The sequence below is a fragment of the Juglans microcarpa x Juglans regia genome, chromosome 4S (genome assembly GCF_004785595.1).
Source record: "Juglans microcarpa x Juglans regia isolate MS1-56 chromosome 4S, Jm3101_v1.0, whole genome shotgun sequence".
Taxonomy (NCBI): domain Eukaryota; kingdom Viridiplantae; phylum Streptophyta; class Magnoliopsida; order Fagales; family Juglandaceae; genus Juglans; species Juglans microcarpa x Juglans regia.
The window spans coordinates 25,989,981-26,007,808 of NC_054601.1; the positions used below are offsets into that span (position 1 = coordinate 25,989,981).

Sequence of the window (17,828 nt, forward strand, 5' to 3'; positions counted from 1 at the left end):
AGATTCAAATCCTCTTGAGTACAAATAATTTCTAGCTAGGAGTCATCGGATTGGGAGAATTTTCTCTTGAATTAACGATGTGCACTTGCGGAAAACTCCTTGCCGATAGCCTGTGCATTCTTAGGATTAGTCGGGACTTTGTTCATAGCTAATTAAAAAAAAATTAAGAAGAATCAATAGACTTCTTTCTTTAACCTATCAAAAAAATAATAATAATAATTCTAACAATGTCACAACAAATGCTGACGGTATGCAAAAACTAGAAAAAAAAAGTGTGGACTGGTTTGAAAGCAGTGTAGGAAATCAATGAAGCATAAATGAATAGAAATAGCATTGAATATGATGCTAAGTTGGTATACTGGAAAATAAATGGGGGCAAAAAACGCAGAAACAGTGTAGTACAGGAAAATCATTAGATTGAGACGCTGTTGGGAATGCCCTTGCCAGTTAGTCCTTGTCCACTGGAAGGATAGAGCAAAGTGTATGGCATCTTGACAGGCCAACACGGTTCCTCAACTTCTTATCCTTGTTCCTTCTTGTTATTCTATCCTCAATTTCTGCCAGCTTCATTCCAAATCTCTCAAAGGCTTCCAATGGTTTTGTGTCTGAAGTCCACTCGGGAGTGTCTCTTTGCCCGAGATAAATCTCATCAGATGAGTGCTTTGACAAGACTTCTATGAGAGCCATTCCAATAACAGTCAGCAGCTGGGAACTAAATCTTTTCAAGAAAACTTTTCGGGGTTAGTCTTAAGATCTTTATAGTCAGGAGTGCCTTCTTCAGGCATGAACTGACGGCTAATTGCTGGGCGGTTTGGCGGGTAGCCTCCCAATGGGTACTGTCCAAAGTTGATAGCTGCATGTAGGGCTGAAGCGATCCATATGATGATAGTGCATGTTTCTACTAGCTCTTCTCGAGTCTGCATTTCGGGCCACCAGGGCTCATCTTTCTGTCACCATGACCCTCCTCTCTGAGTTCCGTCCACCAGGACTGCAGTTCAGAGTCAGTTTGGACCATGTCATCAGTCTTGTAATAGAAGGAGCAGTAGTCTTCAACCCATTCTTTGATTGCTGACCATATTTCCAGCCCATCAACAGCATAAGGATAATCCTCTATCACAAGGCGGGCACCATGTGGGGAATTCTCATCCTTAACTGCCATCCCTCTGAGTAGAAAAAAGGAAGTAGCATGTCAATGAAATATGATCATGATCGTTTATAATTTCAGTGTTTTATTTTGGGCATGGACCAAGTCCATAATATTTACCAAAATCCTAATCCCTTTTAATTTGCTCAAACTTTTACCAGCCATTAAGCAGTTTATTATTCAGCTAGGTACTAGGAGTTTCACTGATGGATATGTTGACAAATGACAGTGCATTTCTCTTTCTTGAGTTACCATTTCCATTGTTATGTAAACCATCAATATCGTCACCAACTTTCTGGAGAATAAGCTTTACCTCTTTATGAGATCAGATGGGAGAGCTTGCTCAGGAAAAACCCAGGACTCCTTGTAAATTACTGATGAAAACTCCATGGAATATTTAGCTGGAAATACTGTGTGCTCCAGGCCACCACCAGCGTTGATGAGGATCTCCCGGCCAATGCATTTATATTCATAGTGTCACGGAAGTGAGGATGCAGCAGTTTATAAATTGGGTGAAGCACGCTCAACTGCCTATTGGTTGCTATCACAAATGGCTCCATTGTTGCATGGGTATGTAACCTGTGACCAAGACGAAAGATATTCAAAACCCATATCAAAATATGGACTGAAATTATTCTCTAAGCTTTCTTAAACAAAACCATACCAGTGGCTGATGAGCTGATGATAGCCAGTGTCATTCACAGCCACATAAGCTTTAGCCAGTTGCCAAATGTTGCTCTGCACACCTTCTTCGGCTGGGTGTATACTTTGCTAACGGCTCCAAATTGACATCCCTTAGGATGAGGCAAGCTTAATTCAATCGCCAATGGCTTCAAAGTCCCATCCTCTTTCAAGAAAAGGAGTGTTCTGCTGGCGTAAATCTTTGTGGAAGTGCAGCAGTTTATCCTCCACAAGTATGGCATTAGTGCATCATGGTGATCTAATATGAATAGCTTGTTGTCCCTGATTGCCTATTTAACCAATTTAATTTGGTTATCATGATTTATTGGCTGTGGAATAACTATAAGACTATTGTGAGCTAATAATCAGTTAAATTACCTCATCTATGGTGAGCCCATTTAAGTACTTTTCTATGTGCTCCTTGGTTATTGTACTAGTTTGATCACCATATATTTTACTATCCAACTTGCTTGATGGGGGGAATTCCTGCAGATAAATTAGAATTGGTATGTTTTGGCATAAGAAACATGACCTACTTGGTTTAGCAGTTGAGAAGACAGGAAAATAAACTGAACTTAAACATACATATCATATATAGATTTCAAAACTTCTTCCAATTTCATTCATTTTTCTGTATGTTTCTTGTTCAAAGAGTTTCATAGACATATTAATGAAAGCTTATGTTTACTTGGAGACGACGAATGATGACGGGATTTACTCCAGCCAGCATTTCTCTTGCAAATTCTTCATCAGTCCTCCAAGCATACCCATCCCCTGCTCCACCCGATCATTAAAGAACCAAATTAAAGTGAAAGAAAGAATCAGATAAAAGATTAAAATAAAAAAATCTCCCTATGTTGGTTGCCCCTTTCCCCCTTTCATAATAATAAGGTAAGATCTTCAATAAATAGCAGACAAAAGAAAATAAAGGGGGAGCAGGGAGAAAGGAGCCATTATAGTATCTTTTTGAAACATAATATTGATGCCTTACAAGTTTCATATATACAAAGTACCTTTAATAACTTCAGGTACTGGGAATTTAAGGAGTCCTTCACTGTCGGTTCGGATGATTTCCTTGAGCATCTCTGTGGGGACAATGTCTCTAATATTCTCACGTAACCCTTTAGGAAGCTCAATCCCTCCTTCATAGAGTTTGAGTACATCTTGTAAGCTGTCAAACTCATTGGGGGTGCAGTCCAATTGACTAAGCTCAGGTTTGAGGATATGAGCTATGGCTTTAAGTCCATAAGCAAAGACGTCTGAGATCTTTAAGGGACCAAATCTTTCATCTCTTGGGACATAAATGTTTAAGGCCATAAGAGGGTTCAGCCTGCTCTCGGTATAGGGATCTGTTGAGATAGTAAAAGAAAACTTAACATACAACAACATCAATACTTGCCAACTGCACATATATTTTACATTCATACTGCACAGCCACCCTCCCAACAAAAGAAGGAAAAACATTATGAGATTTGATAATCCCACAGATATTTTATTTGAGATTTCTTGCTTCTAAACACACACTAAGATGAGAAAGTGACTGGAATATTTAGAATGTCTAACCTGTCTTTGTCGGTGGCCGGCTAGTTCTTCCCCTGCGAGGATAAGGGTACTCACTAGACCCTCCAAGAACTGGACGCTCATACTTTGGACCCTCATCAGGTCTCCCAAGTCATTGTAGTAAGCATAGTCATAGATTCTGTCCCATTCTTGGAGCTCACTCTTTCCATCTCCTCTCAAGTTCACTAGTTCTTCTTTTCGATACTTGAGTAGTGGTGCTGGCGTTTCACTTGGAAGATATGTCTACACAAATATTTATCATAAGCTCAAACACTACGTCTGCAATTTCACCCATGCTAACAAAGCCAAAACAAACAGATATGAGGCAAACTTTGGACTGACTTCTATGCTATGTGCCTCAGGTTTCAACAAATTTCTCTCTGATTTTCCACTTTTGGTAACTTCATATATAGCAATTTATTTTGGTTTGATCGCTATAGTTGTACACAATTCAATTCACTACCATGTTTGTATAAACAGTTACCTTGTTAGCGAAGAAAATGCGATCTTTCTTGTATTTGTCTGCAGGGTACACCCATGAGTTGCAAACAAAGTGGATCTGACCTTGTCCTGGAACATCTTCAAGTGTGACACTCTTAAGGTAGAACTCACTATGATGATTATTTCTTATTAGAAGTGCCCCTGGAACTCCTATCTCATTGTCCCAATCAAAGGTAACCTTGAATGCAGACTCGCTTGCTGTTAAGGGGTGATTTTTGTAATCCAATCTTCCAAATATGCTGGCTCTCCTAGTTTCCCTTTCAACCAATTTTCTAAGAAACACATCAAATACTAATAATTTAGTAATATTAGAAATCAAGATCAGCCCAATAAAACATCAAGTATCGATCCAAGAAATTTATAGATCTAATTTATCTTATAAAACCAGTTTAATAAAAAAAAATTACTCTTTCTTTATAAACATATCTAAAACCTTATTCACAGATAATATAAGATTATTCCTTAACATTGACATCTATCTATCGTAAGTTCTTTTCTATGATTTCTCCCTTTTTTTAAGGATTAGCTTCAACCTTTGCATGCATATTGAGCAAACCAACGACTGTCTTCTCAACCACTTTGTACAACACTCGCCTTTGAATATTTAAGAACTTTTGGAGGCATTAGAACCCTAAACCTTAGAGAAAACCTACTTTCTACATCTGGCAAGCCATGGTAGGTACACAGTCAGTATCACTGATTTTCTATTTAATGCATTGTAATCCATTTGGGTAATGACTTCGCTAGCTCATTCATTGAATGGTTCAGCTTTTTGACATGATCTTCATGCGTCTCGTTGTTAATGCTGAGAATTAGATTAGGTAAGCCTCGGATTCAATATAGTCAATATGAAAAGAAGGAAGTATGTTGAGATTAAAGTAAAAGCCATGAGAAAAAGCTCATTGACTGGCCGTTGGTCATTGACTCTTCGTTGAGAGCAAACGGCCCCGGGTTTGTTCTGTCTCCCATGAAACTCGTGCAGATGCACTTTTATCCTTCATATCTTCCGATACACAAATATTATTTAAATATAAATATATTTTTTTTCATATTTTTCATCTAATCGTTATTAATAATTAAAATTCTCTTAATACTTCATATAAAATATAAAAAATTATTCAATTTTTTCAAATTTCAAAACAAAATTAATATTTTAAAAATATTTAAATTTATAATATTTTTATTTAATTTTTTCTCCTCCTTTCTTAAAATTTAATAAAATCTTAACTTAAATTATTTATTATTATTTATAAATTTTTCATCTCACTTCATCTCACGTCAATATATAAACAAAGCGTAAATATATATTTGGATCTAACATTAAATAATAATGTGGGTCTACACGTAATGTCTTTATTTTTTTTTCAAATCCTATGATGTTTACGGTAGAAAATTATTAAAAATCGATCCTAATCTTGAATTTTTAGAGTACTTTATAATTTTCTAATAAAGTCGAACACTTTTTCGAAAGAGAACGAAGACAATCATATGATCACACCGACATGACCGCAGTAAGAGTTCATTTCTTTCGGCCTCCATTGGAAGCCGAGCTCAACTTTTTCACTAATTAACATGGCATGCATATCCCTTCCAGTATGATCTGATCAATACTAGAAAGTTGTAAATAGAGAGGAAAAATTACAAGAAAAAAGTTGAAAAAGTACTAAGGAATATTTAGCAAAGGCAAACTCACTGGGATCACAATTGACAGCACTGATGAGTTGCAGAGAGACCCTTCGGTCGAACAACTCAAGCAAACGATCAAGAACCGATGCGTGGATGTCGTTTAAGTCCAAAACCTTCTTCTTCATCAGGACCACACTTCCTTTGATCTTTTTCTTAACCTCGTAATTGGCTCCTCGAGGAGTTTGGCTCATCGAAGTAATTGACAGTCGTCGAGATCGCTTTAAACCAGTCATGCATGAAAAACCATGGCGTTTCCAGATGAAAGTTATGGTGTAGTAGTAATAGTACTATTCACAGATGAAAACGCGATGATCTCTACCATTGATTGCAGTTTTGAAGGTGGAGATTGGCCTGACTCCATATGAAGTTCCTGCAGCAAGGGACTTCATAGGAGACAGAGCCAGATCTGTGGAGTGAAACATGATCTCTTGCTTCAAGTGGTAAGCAAATTATAAAGAATAAAGCTAGTTGAGCTAATTGAGAGAGTTAGTATGAGAGAGCTAAGGATACTTGTAGAGATAAATATTGAAAATGCATGCATTCATTGACTAATTAACAAGAACTAACTAAGAACCTTCAACTGTTTCCAGGATTTGCCATTTCCATGGTGTTTCTTACAAAAGAAAAACAAAAATATTGCAACTTCTAACAAATTGGATATGAGAAAATGAGAAAATTAACTCTCTCTCTCTCTCTCTCTCTCTCTCTCTCTCTCTCTCTCACACACACACACACACACACAGTAGATATATATCATGAGGAGATTTTGATTCGGCTTGTACTAGTTGAATATACAGCTATATAACATGGTAATTGGTAGATATTCCTGACGAATTAATGACTAATTAAAGATCAAGCTTCAACTGTTCACATTTGCCATTTTCCATGCATGGTTTTACACTTGTAGAAAATGATGTTGAACTTCGGTTCATTAATGTTGCTGGTTTGATCTATTTCTTGGCCAGTAGTGAAAGTTTATATATATATCATTGGTTGACTTGAGATGCATGAGTCTACTCCCATGTGCGAGCTAGTGATGCAGTTTAATTCCTAACTTTCTTCTAAAATCTCAGTAGTAGTGCCAGTAGGTAGTGCATGAGATCGAATCCTCGAAGTCGTTTGATCTGCCGTATTAGATCGAAAAGTCTCGACAATTAGCAAATTAGAATATATATATATATATATATATATATATATATATATCCAGAAAGAAAATGACTGGAAATTAATTAATTAGTTTGAAGCTTCGCCTTTTATTTCCACTTGCTAAAACGCGTATGCATCATGCATGAAATCATCATGATATCAAATTGATAGATATATTGAACATAGGCTCGTTTGTTTTCAGAGATGAGATGAGATGAGTTGAGATTAAAGTTAAAAGGTTGAATAAAATATTATTAAAATATATTTTTTAATATTATTTTTGTTTTTGAGATTTGAAAAAGTTGAATTGTATATTTTATTTTGTGTGGGATTTGAGAAAGTTGTAATAATAAAGTGAGATGAGATGAGATGTTTCCTGAAAACAAACGAATTCTTGAGATCTTGCTTGAAAAAAAAAAAGAGAGAGAAAAAAGAATTAACATAAATCAGATCTTAGGTCTTTAAACTAATTTTAAAGCATTCTTTTGGTTTTGGGGTTGGATCATCATCATGCATTTGGTTTTTAAATTTTGGTGGCTTTATGCCAATGAAATCTAAGCCATATTGCATTTTAATGAATATTTGTCAGTGAAAAGTGCCACCGAAACTTTAAAAAAATAAAAAATAAAAGATGGCCGAGTTCTTGATTAATTACCTCGTAGAAAACTTAATTTTTATTTGTAAGACCTCATTTTGTTAAGCAGTTCAGATAAGATGAGATAAAATATTTTAATTGTTAAAAGTTGAATAAAACATTAGTATATATAATTTTTAATATAATTTTTGTTTTAAAATTTGAAAAATTTGAATTGCATATTATATGTTGTGTGAAAATTTAAAAAAGTTATAATGATTATATATATAAGATGAGATGTGATAATATAATTTAATTTGTGTAACCAAACCAGTCCTAAGTCTTATTTTTTACACACCCAACATACTGCTGATATGGAGCTCCAGATCAGCAGTATGCTAAAAAGCTATTGGTGTTAATTTTTAAGTTATAATATGTCCTATTATAAGGGGTGTGTTAATACACCGATTTATGTGTAGCAAAATTGTATCCATTTTATCAAGACTTCATGACTTAAACAATAATTTTAGAATAAAAAAGAAAATAAAAAAGATTTAGTTTCTGCGCTACAAATTTGCAAAATTGAACTTTAGAAGGTCAAGCTGGTGAGTATATTTCCTTCACCTACCATAAGTTATAAAATTAAAGACTACCTACCAAAAAAACAAAAAGAGAAAAGAAAAGACTTTAATTTAATAGTGTTCATTTAGGATCATGGGAAGAGAAAAAGTCTTTTAAGGACCAGTTGGCTCTTTGTTTTTTTATTTAATAGAATAGAGGTTTGCTATACATCAGCCTACAGCCCGTAGCACACCTTTATATTATTATTATTTTTTGAGGTGTGCTGCAGCTGTAGGCTGATGTATACATATTTCTAATAGAATAATGTAGGGTTCCCCATCTCATTAAGGATGTCTTTCCCCATACCTCTTTCCCATTGAAAAAAAGTAATAGATAAGGTAAAAAAGTACAACGATTTATGTTCCTCAACTATAAGTTAATGAAAACGAGAGACAGTGCAATATCAATGAGAACGGCAGATATATATATATATATATATATATATATATATATATATATATATATGTGTGTGTGTGTCTGAAATTAATCTTAAATTTGTGTTGGATGGATGGGGCAGCATTGGAATAGGATACTTCATAGGAAGAACCAACGAGGTGATCAAGATTCTTTTTAAAAGCATCACTGAGATGATCACTTGCAATTTTGGTTTAAGCCTCTTGCATGCTCTACTTGGGTGTGTCAGCCTCTCTTGAGCAGCTTTGTCATGTTGTTGTGGTTGGTGTTTAGTACTAAATGGATGAAGTTCAGATAAGTGTTTGGTTTTCAATGACATGAGTTAAATCACTAGCTACTTGTTTTTAAAAATTTAAATTTTTTAAATAAATAGTAATTTCATATGATATTAAAATAGAGATCCTGATTTTGAATTTTTACTCTATATTTTATCCTATTTAATTTATTATTTCATGTATTTATTATCGTTCCACTTGAAATATTTGATTTTAAAACAAGTGGAATATTTAACTTTGACAACCAGCATTAGATATTTGAGACACCAAAGGGAATTCCATTGCCACTATTGGCGATACGCATGATTTCATTTTTGTTGTGCCACGTCATCCAACTTCAAATTATTACTAGCTAACTTCATCATTTAGTTTAAATAAATATTAAACGACTTAACATTTTAAAAGTTAAGAATATTTCATATTCTTCCCTTTTTATATAATTTATGAGCCGTACAAGTGGTTCAACGCATAAGACCGTGTGTACCGACGATAATATGATTGTATTATTGAAAAGAAAAATAAAAAGAAAGAAAATTTTGAGAGAAGAAGAAGGTCACTTGTTTTACGAAAATCATTTTCGTCTCAATTCGTACCATTTCATTAAACAAATGCCTCATATGTCAACATCGGTGTGCAGTTTGGTGTGCAAACTTGCTTGCAAGAAGACTTTTCTATTTATTACTTTGTAATAATCAAATAATGTGACATTCAAAAACTTAATCCACAATTCATTTATAAATAGAATTAAAAAATAACAATTTTTCCCGTGCATGGGTGCACTGCCGGTACTAATTTATTCAAATTAAAGTTACTTGTGATTGACGTCATAGAATTTCTAGTTACATATCCTTATTAAGGAAAACACCACTGCCAAGACTCTGGTATCAACTCCAATAGAGGAGCATTAGATCGAGACACTATTGGGAATTCCCTTGCCAGTAAGTCCGCCTTCACTGGTGGGATAGAGCAAAGTATATGGCAACTTCACTGGTCCAACTCGGTTTTTTCCATTGCTTGTCATTGTTCATGCTTATAATTCTATCCTCAATTTCAGCCAGTTTCTTTCCAAATTTCTCAAAGGATTTCAATGGTTGTGCATCCAATGTCCATTCAGGAGTGTCTCTTTGCCCAAGATAGACCTCATCAGTAGAATGCCTTGACAGAATCTCTATTAGAGAAACGCCAAGAAGAGTTTGGAGCTGGGCAGTAATTGTCTTCAAGAAAGCCTTGTCAGGGTTTGATTGGAGTTCAGCATATTCAGGAGTGCCTTCTTCAGGCATGAACCGGCGGCTAATTGTTGGCCGGTTTGGTAGGTAGCCTGCATAAGGATACTGTCCAAAGTTGACTGCTGCATGGAGTGCAGAAGCTACCCATATGATGATAGTGCATGTTTCTACAAGCTCTTCTCGTTTTTGCATTTTAGGCCACCAGGGCTCATCTTTTTTGTCACCATGACCCTCCTCTCTGAGTTCTTTCCACCAGGACTGCAGTTCAGAGTCCTTTTGGACCAAGTCGTCTGTCTTGTAATAGAAGGAGCAGTAGTCTTCAACCCATGTTTTGATCGCTGACCAGATTTCTAGCCCATCAACAGCATATGGATAGTCCTCAATCAGAAGGCGCAGACCATGAGGGGAACTGGAATCCTTGACTGCTATTCCTCTGAATGCAGCAAAAGGTGTAGCATGTTATTTGAGACATATAATATCACTACCACAAATTTTGTTAGGGATTAATTAGGCAGATAACATAACCAAAATTTGAAGCCTGAAATTTGGCTCAACTTTTCGTTGAATGTTAGGCCTTTTAGAGCAACATTTAGCTGTTCTGAAGTATTTCATGATGTCAGTTACTGCTAATGGCAAATACCCCATGCACCAAGGATGTGTCATTATGTTCTAGTGTAAGATTTACCTCTTGATGAGATCTGCAGGAAGAGCTTGCTCAGGAAAAACCCAGTCCTTATAAACTATTGATGACATCTCCATGGCATACTTTGCTGGAAAGACTGTCAATTCCAGAATTCCGCCTGCATTAATGAGGATCTGCCGTGCAAATGCATTTATATTCATGGTGTCTCGGAAGTGAGGATGCAGAAGCTTGTGAATAGGGTGAAGCACACTCAACTGCCTGTTTGTTGCTATCACAAATGGCTCAATTGCAGCATGGGTATTTAGCCTGTCACCAACACAGATGGTATTAAGATTCACTAATGCAGAAGTTCTTCGCCATAAAACATGGACTGAATTTATTTTCTAAGCTGTATTTGAAAGAGGTGTACCAGTGGCTAATGAGCTGATGGTAGCCAGAGTCATTTACAGCCACATAAGCTTTGGCCAGTTGCCAAAAGGAGCCTTCAACACCTTGTTCAGCTGGTGTGAAAACTTTGCTAACGCACCAAATTTGTCTCCTTCAGGATGGGGCAAGCTTAATTCAATTGCCACCGGCTTCAAAGTCCCATCACTTTTCAAAAACAGGATTGTCCTGCTAGCATAAGTCTTGGTCGTAGTTGAGTTTATTCGCCTCAGGTATGGCATGAAAGCATCATGATGATCTAATATGAACAATTTGTTCTTCTTGATTGCCTGCAACGAAATACATTTAAACAATTATAGTTAACGATTATAAGAATAAAACACTGTAATTGCAAAGCAACTTAAGACTGATTTCAGTCCTCCTCTGGATGAACTGAAACTAGGGCTTTTTACCTCCTCTATGCTGAGTCCATCGAAGCTCTTCTCTACTTGTTCTTTGGTTATTGTACTGGTTTGATCACCATATACTTTAGGATCAAGCTTGCTTGTGGGTGGAAATTCCTGTGTTAAATTAGAATCAAGTAATGAGTAAAGACGACAAATGATCATCCCATATTTGGCACGTGGAGAAGATGGAAGGAAAAGAAAAAATATAAGTTTGAGACAGAATAAAAATCCAAACTTTATCTTCTTTTAATCCATTCTATTGAGAAAAAATTGTAATGCAATTAGTAGTGGAAGCTTGAGATTACTTCAAGACCACGAATGGAGACAGGGTTTACTCCAGCCAGCATCTCTCTTGCAAACTCTTCATCAGTCCTCCATGCAGATCGATCCTCTGCTCCAAAACATTAAAACGCCATTATTAACTCAATGCAAATAGTATTCGGGGGCACTTATCCTAAAGCTCTTGAATTTTCAAATGAAATTAACTAAGGCATAAAGTTCAGAAATTCGTCGTTAGACTGCATGCACCCTCAAATAAAATGGGCCGTTTCTTTAAAAGGTATGATACCTTTAATCACTTGGGGCATTGGATATTTGAGGAGTCCTGCGCCATCTGATCGGAAAATTTCCTTGAGCATCTCCGCGGGGATGTTGTCCCTAATATTCTCAAGTACACCCTCAGGCAGCTTAAGTCCTCCTTCATAGAGGTTAATTACATCTTGGAAGCTGTCAAACTCAGTTGGAGTGCTGTCGAATAGAGATTCTAGCTCAGGTTTAAGGAATTGAACGATGGATTTCAGTGCATAAGCAAGGAAGTCTGACATCTTCAAGTGACCAAAACGTTCGTCTCTTGGAACATAAATGTTTAAGCTCATGAGAAGCTTCACCCTGCTCTCGGTGTTGGGATCTGAAAGGTTTAATGATGATAAAAATGAAAATTAGTAATAGGCACCCAAATCATTCCATTTTTTTTATTTTTTTGTGAAAAGCTACGAACAAATTCGAACTAGAGCAGGTGCCTGAAAATTGAATTGAAATATCTTACCTGTCTTAGTTGGTGGTCGTCCAGTTCTTCCCCTACGAGGATAAGGGTACTCAGTAGACCCTCCAAGAACTGGACGGGCATATTTAGAGCCCATATCTGGATTCCCCAAATCATTATAGTAAGCATAGTCATAGACTCTGTCCCATTCCTGAAGCTCTCCAGTTCCATCTCCTCTCAAGTTCAGTAGTTCTTGTTCTCTGTACTTCAGCAGTGGCCTTGGTGTTTCACTTGGAAGATATGTCTGAAAAAAGAATAATAATTTCAGCTACATGTTACTTTAGAATGAACAAGGATGTGTGCTTTAACAAACTTGTAGGAGCTAGGTTTCACTTCAAAATCTATATTTTTTCTTGTGATTTTAGTTGGAATTTTGTGAGTTTCCGAACTGGGCGAGCACTGCATAATTCCTCATGATCTAATATAATTGATTACCTTGTTGGAGAAGAAAAACCGGTCTTTTTTGTATTTGTCTGTAGGGTAAACCCACGAGTTGCAGACAAAGTGGATCCGACCATGGCCTGGAACATCTTCGAGTGTAAGAGTTTTTAAGTAGAACTCACTGTGATGATCGTTTCTTATTAAGAATGCTCCTGGAACTCCTATGTCCTCGTCCCAGTCAAAGGTAACCTTGAATGAAGACTCGCCCACTATTAAGGGGGTGATTGTGCTTATCCAGTTTTCCAAGTATGCTGGCTTTCCAAGCTTCCCAGCTTGCAACCCATTCTCTGCAAAAAAATAAGAAGACCAAATTCAATAGTGAATTGTGGGCATTTCTTTCCATGATCAATCGCCATAAAGAAACAGGAGTAGGTAAAGTTTAAGCCTTTAAGATGAGAAATAAAAGAACAGTTCCCTGAATGGAAGATATGGTCTTTTGACTCACTGTTCATGTTGAGTCTAAAATGACTGACAGAACTGATCCGTTCAAAAAGCCCGTGCTAAAAGATGGGAAAAATGGAAAAGAAGAGAGCAAAAGCAAGCTAAAGAACGTGATGAATGATGATTTATATATGCAAGAAGCAGATGATGATGAAAAAGAAGCACTAAAAGAGCAAAGAAACAAACCAGTTGAGTCGCCATAATTGACAGCACTAACGAGCTGCAGAGAAACCCTCTGGCCGAATAATTCATGGACACGATCAAGAACCGATGCATTAAAGTCGTTGAAGTCCAAAACATTCTTCTTCATCAACACCACGGTCCCTTCGATCTTCTTGCCGGCGATGGCGTCGATAATGTTCTTAATCATCTTCAAGCAGCAAGCAAAGAATATGAATGATAGAGAAGGTTTTTTTATTTTTTTTAGGGGAAAAGGCTAGTTAATTTGGTAGGAGGAATGCATGAGGAGAAGATCATCGAATGTGCTGCTTTTATAGAGAAAACATTGAGCAACGTCTGGACATTTCCCATGAAGCTTCTTTTGTTCTTGTTGTGGATACGTACTTCCTTTTTATTATTATTTTTCCACATGAGGAAATTCAAATTTGGTGACAAGATCAGAATATTTTATTTTTTTCAAAACAAAGTTTGTATATATCATTCAAGGACGTACGTACATACGTGTGATACACATGTTTATAACATTCCAACATTATAAACAAAGCTGCACATGATGTTTACAATGGTCTCAGTACTGTGGAGGAGTAATAGGTACAATTTTAAAAAATGACTTATACAGTTACTTTTGAGTATTCTTTATACATTCCACAGATATGATTGGCTAAAATAGTTATTTTATATTAAAAAAAAGTGATGCAGCCAATCATATTAATAGAGTGCGGCGCAACGAATACATAAAAGTGACTGCACATAGAATTTTTTATGAAGTATATTCCACATTGACTTGAGAATAAATTTTTTTAATAGTCCACTTGATCTTCCAATAACTTTATTATATTTCGTAAACATTACTATTCTAATCTGATTTCTCGACATGTTCTTGATCAAAGTGGGAATTCTTTATTCTTACTGTCCGTAGCTTTAAACACTTTGTATAATCATTTGGATTCTATTTCACTTCCTTTCCCTTCCAAAATGTTCATCCATCCGCACTTGTGTGTGGTTTATTCAATTCGGATAAGAGAAATGAGGAGCTTATTCTTCAATTTCTTCTTATGATCTTTACATTTATAATGACATGCATGCTTGATATTGTGTGGATAAATAGACTTATAAATAATAAATTTTTATTTTTTTAGATAATTTTACGACGTAGAGATCATTTATATATCTTTATACTTTTCGTTATAAAGAATGAGTCGCCCACGTACGTACGTATATGGAGTAGGAGGCTAGGAGGAGGAGTCTAACATGTTGTGTATTAAGGCCTCGTTTGTTTTTAGAAAACATCTCATTTCATCTCATCTAATCATTATAATTTTTTAACTTTCAATACAAAATAAAATAAACAATTCAATTTTTTCAAATTTCAAAACAAAGATAATATTAAAAAATATATTCTATCAATACTTTATTCAATTTTTTAACTTTAATTTTAATTCATCTGTGAAAACAAACGAGTCAGATAATGCCAACATATAACGCGGCGACACATAGATAACTACGTCCTCTTATTTTAATATTGAAGCCTTGGTTGATTAATAATATTATAGACGATGGTCACGTACGTGCTGGAATTAATAATATGGTTTCGTTTCAAACTAGTAATTAGAAAAAATAAATGAATACGTAGTACCCAATTGATCAAGAGGGCGCGCGTTAGATCAGGGTGACAATTAATATAATTTATAGAATTCTGAAATTCGAAGACGTTAACGAAGGATAATTTCGACGTACGAAACACAGCGTAAAGGACAATAATATTTAACTAGGAAAATATGCGTGCTTAGGGCATCTCTAGGCTTATTAATGCACGATCGAGTATTGCGGGATCTTTCCTAGCTTTGCTGTCACCGCAATAATCCATCGATTCAAGAACATGTTGGTAGTTGTTTGATTTTATACTTAATTTAGATTAAATCTGATACATTATTTGTTATTTTATTATTAAATCGATATGTAGACTATATCATTTATATCATTTAAACGTTAAGATTTAAATTTAAATTATGTCATGTAACTTTATTCATGGACTTGAGAATTGATCGAGAATATATAGAAATTTTCTTTGAAGTTTCCATGATTCGTCCCTTCGCTTTGACATGATCATGATGATCAAATACGAAAAACTCAATTGCAATGATCAGATGATAAGATCAAAAGCACCAGCTTATCCAAAAACCAGTTTGACCGAAGAACCATTTCCATGCCAATAATCCAAACAACGCCGGCTGCTTTGAAAAGAAAATGGAAATAATATAATAGAAATGTCCTGTTGTTATAGAATTAAGGGCGGCCTAAGTGGTTCACCAACATGTACTAGATTCATGAATACCAGCCAATAAAATTTGACCTTACCTCCTTTTAGTTTTAAATACGAGAAATACTTTAGTTATAAAAGAATTATACAAAAATAAATTTATAAACTGATATGGTTTGATACAGTACATCAGATTGTAAAGTTATTTTTAACGTAAAATAGATCTAACGGATCACGTAAAATCATGTCAGTTTATGAGTTTATTTTTGTGTAATCTCTTTATGTACGTAACAATTCTCTTTAAATATTCATGCGCGCATGCATTCAGATCATCCCTTGTTGAATTGATATCTTATTTTAAATTAATATTCCTTAGGATAACTGTTTAATCATGCCTAGGTACGTACGTACTATTCCCCTTTCTTTTGGGTCTTTAGATCGATCTGGATCAAGATGACCCGAAAGTCAAGGAGAATGGTGGACTGTCCATATGTGTGACCAACAGTTGTATTTGAATTATTGAATTGATCAGATCATATTGTATATACGTGCTGATCAAATTGTCTAAATGGATTGAATGGTCTAAATGCAATGCGCGCGCGCGCACACATATAGATATATATATATATATATATATATATATATATATAGCGATAGATACATTATCAAATATTCTATATGGTATGCAGTATTAATTAAATGTTGTAAATTTACATGATTTATATGTTTCTTCTTAAAATCATATATTACATATGATTTATATGTAAATCATGATTTACATGATTCTATTTTTAGTCCTTGACTTTTTGTACGTAGTCTGTTTATTTATTTTTTATCCGGATCAAGATAATTCAGGAATAGAAATCTTTTCCAATCGTCTAATCAAGAGATTGAGGGTGTGTGTGGATATTGAAGTGAGTTGAGTTGAATTGAGTTGTGATGATAAAATATTATTAGAATATTATTTTTTAATATTATTATTATTTTGAAATTTGAAAAAGTTGAATTGTTTATTATATTTTGTATTAGGATTTGAAAAAATTATAATGATGAGTTGAGATGAGTTGAGGTGAGTTTGGTAACCAAACGAAACCTGAATGGTCGGATAAAAAAAAAAAAAAAACAGACTACGTACAAAAAGTCAAGGACTAAATTAAACATGGGCGGCAAAGAGATAAAAACCATTTCAAACATGATGTATAATTTTTACGTTCTTTTTTGTGGTATAATAAAGTAAGATAAAGTGTTGGAGAAGGGTACGTTCGTAATTGAAGATCGTTTGGTCTTGATTTTTAGTAAACAAGTTGCATGCATGCATGACAATCCGATCCAATCATGCAATTGAACGTTGAATCGGACTAAATCATCTCAAATGACAAATATTACTTGCACGTTATATATATATATACACACACACACAAACACACACACACATATTAGGGAACAGTCTCGGGTGCTTTAGTCTCGGGATGCACTTGACATAATAATTTAAATAAATAAATAAATAAAAAAGTCAGTAGCTTATTTGGCTGGAAAAAGAAAATACAATATTGAAGAAAGATTAAAAAAAAATCTAAACTTCAGCAATGTATCTAACCGCAGGGCTATTAAGGGCCTTTTGGTAAAATATGACCCTTCATTAAATTTTACAAGGGATCTACACTTCAAATGATCAAGGGTCTTAAGGACATTTTAGTAAAACATGATCATTCATTAAATTCTTCAAGGGAGCTACATGTCAAATAATCAAGTGTTTTAAGGATTTTTTAGTAAAACAGGACTTAACGAAAAAACAAGAAAAGTTAATGAAAAAACAACAAAAGTTATTATTCACAATTAGACAGTTACTTATTATAATAGCATAGATATATATAACTAATTATCATAAATTCTTTTCTCATGCACGTGAAAAATAAAGGTATTAATATATCTGCATATTATATATGATCTGATCATCGATCATTTTCTCTTACGTACCACCTTAAACGTCCTTATCTTATATATAATTTACCCATGCATGCACTTCATAGAATTAAGTATGCATTAGCGTATAATGAGGATGATCATCCACAACGTTAATTGTTTCTTTCACATTTTGATCTAATTGCATGATCTCCATAGAGATAAGTACTAGCTAGAGTTACAAAAAGAATTGCAAAAAAA

General features: G+C 34.8%; 1 protein-coding gene and 1 pseudogene across 1 annotated transcript; both read right to left on the bottom strand.

Moving 5' to 3' along the window:
- Window positions 1–307: 307 nt before the first annotated feature.
- LOC121263261 lies at window positions 308–6,489 on the bottom strand (annotated as a pseudogene).
- Window positions 6,490–9,309: 2,820 nt separating this feature from the next.
- On the bottom strand, window positions 9,310–13,743 carry LOC121263541 (probable linoleate 9S-lipoxygenase 5). Its single transcript, XM_041166490.1, is given in 11 exon segments — window positions 9,310–9,608; window positions 9,610–10,261; window positions 10,514–10,777; window positions 10,881–10,995; window positions 10,998–11,184; window positions 11,308–11,415; window positions 11,607–11,692; window positions 11,870–12,208; window positions 12,347–12,587; window positions 12,779–13,071; window positions 13,412–13,743. Coding segments are annotated over 11 exon segments (2,571 nt in total). The 5' UTR covers window positions 13,596–13,743; the 3' UTR covers window positions 9,310–9,506.
- Window positions 13,744–17,828: the final 4,085 nt, after the last annotated feature.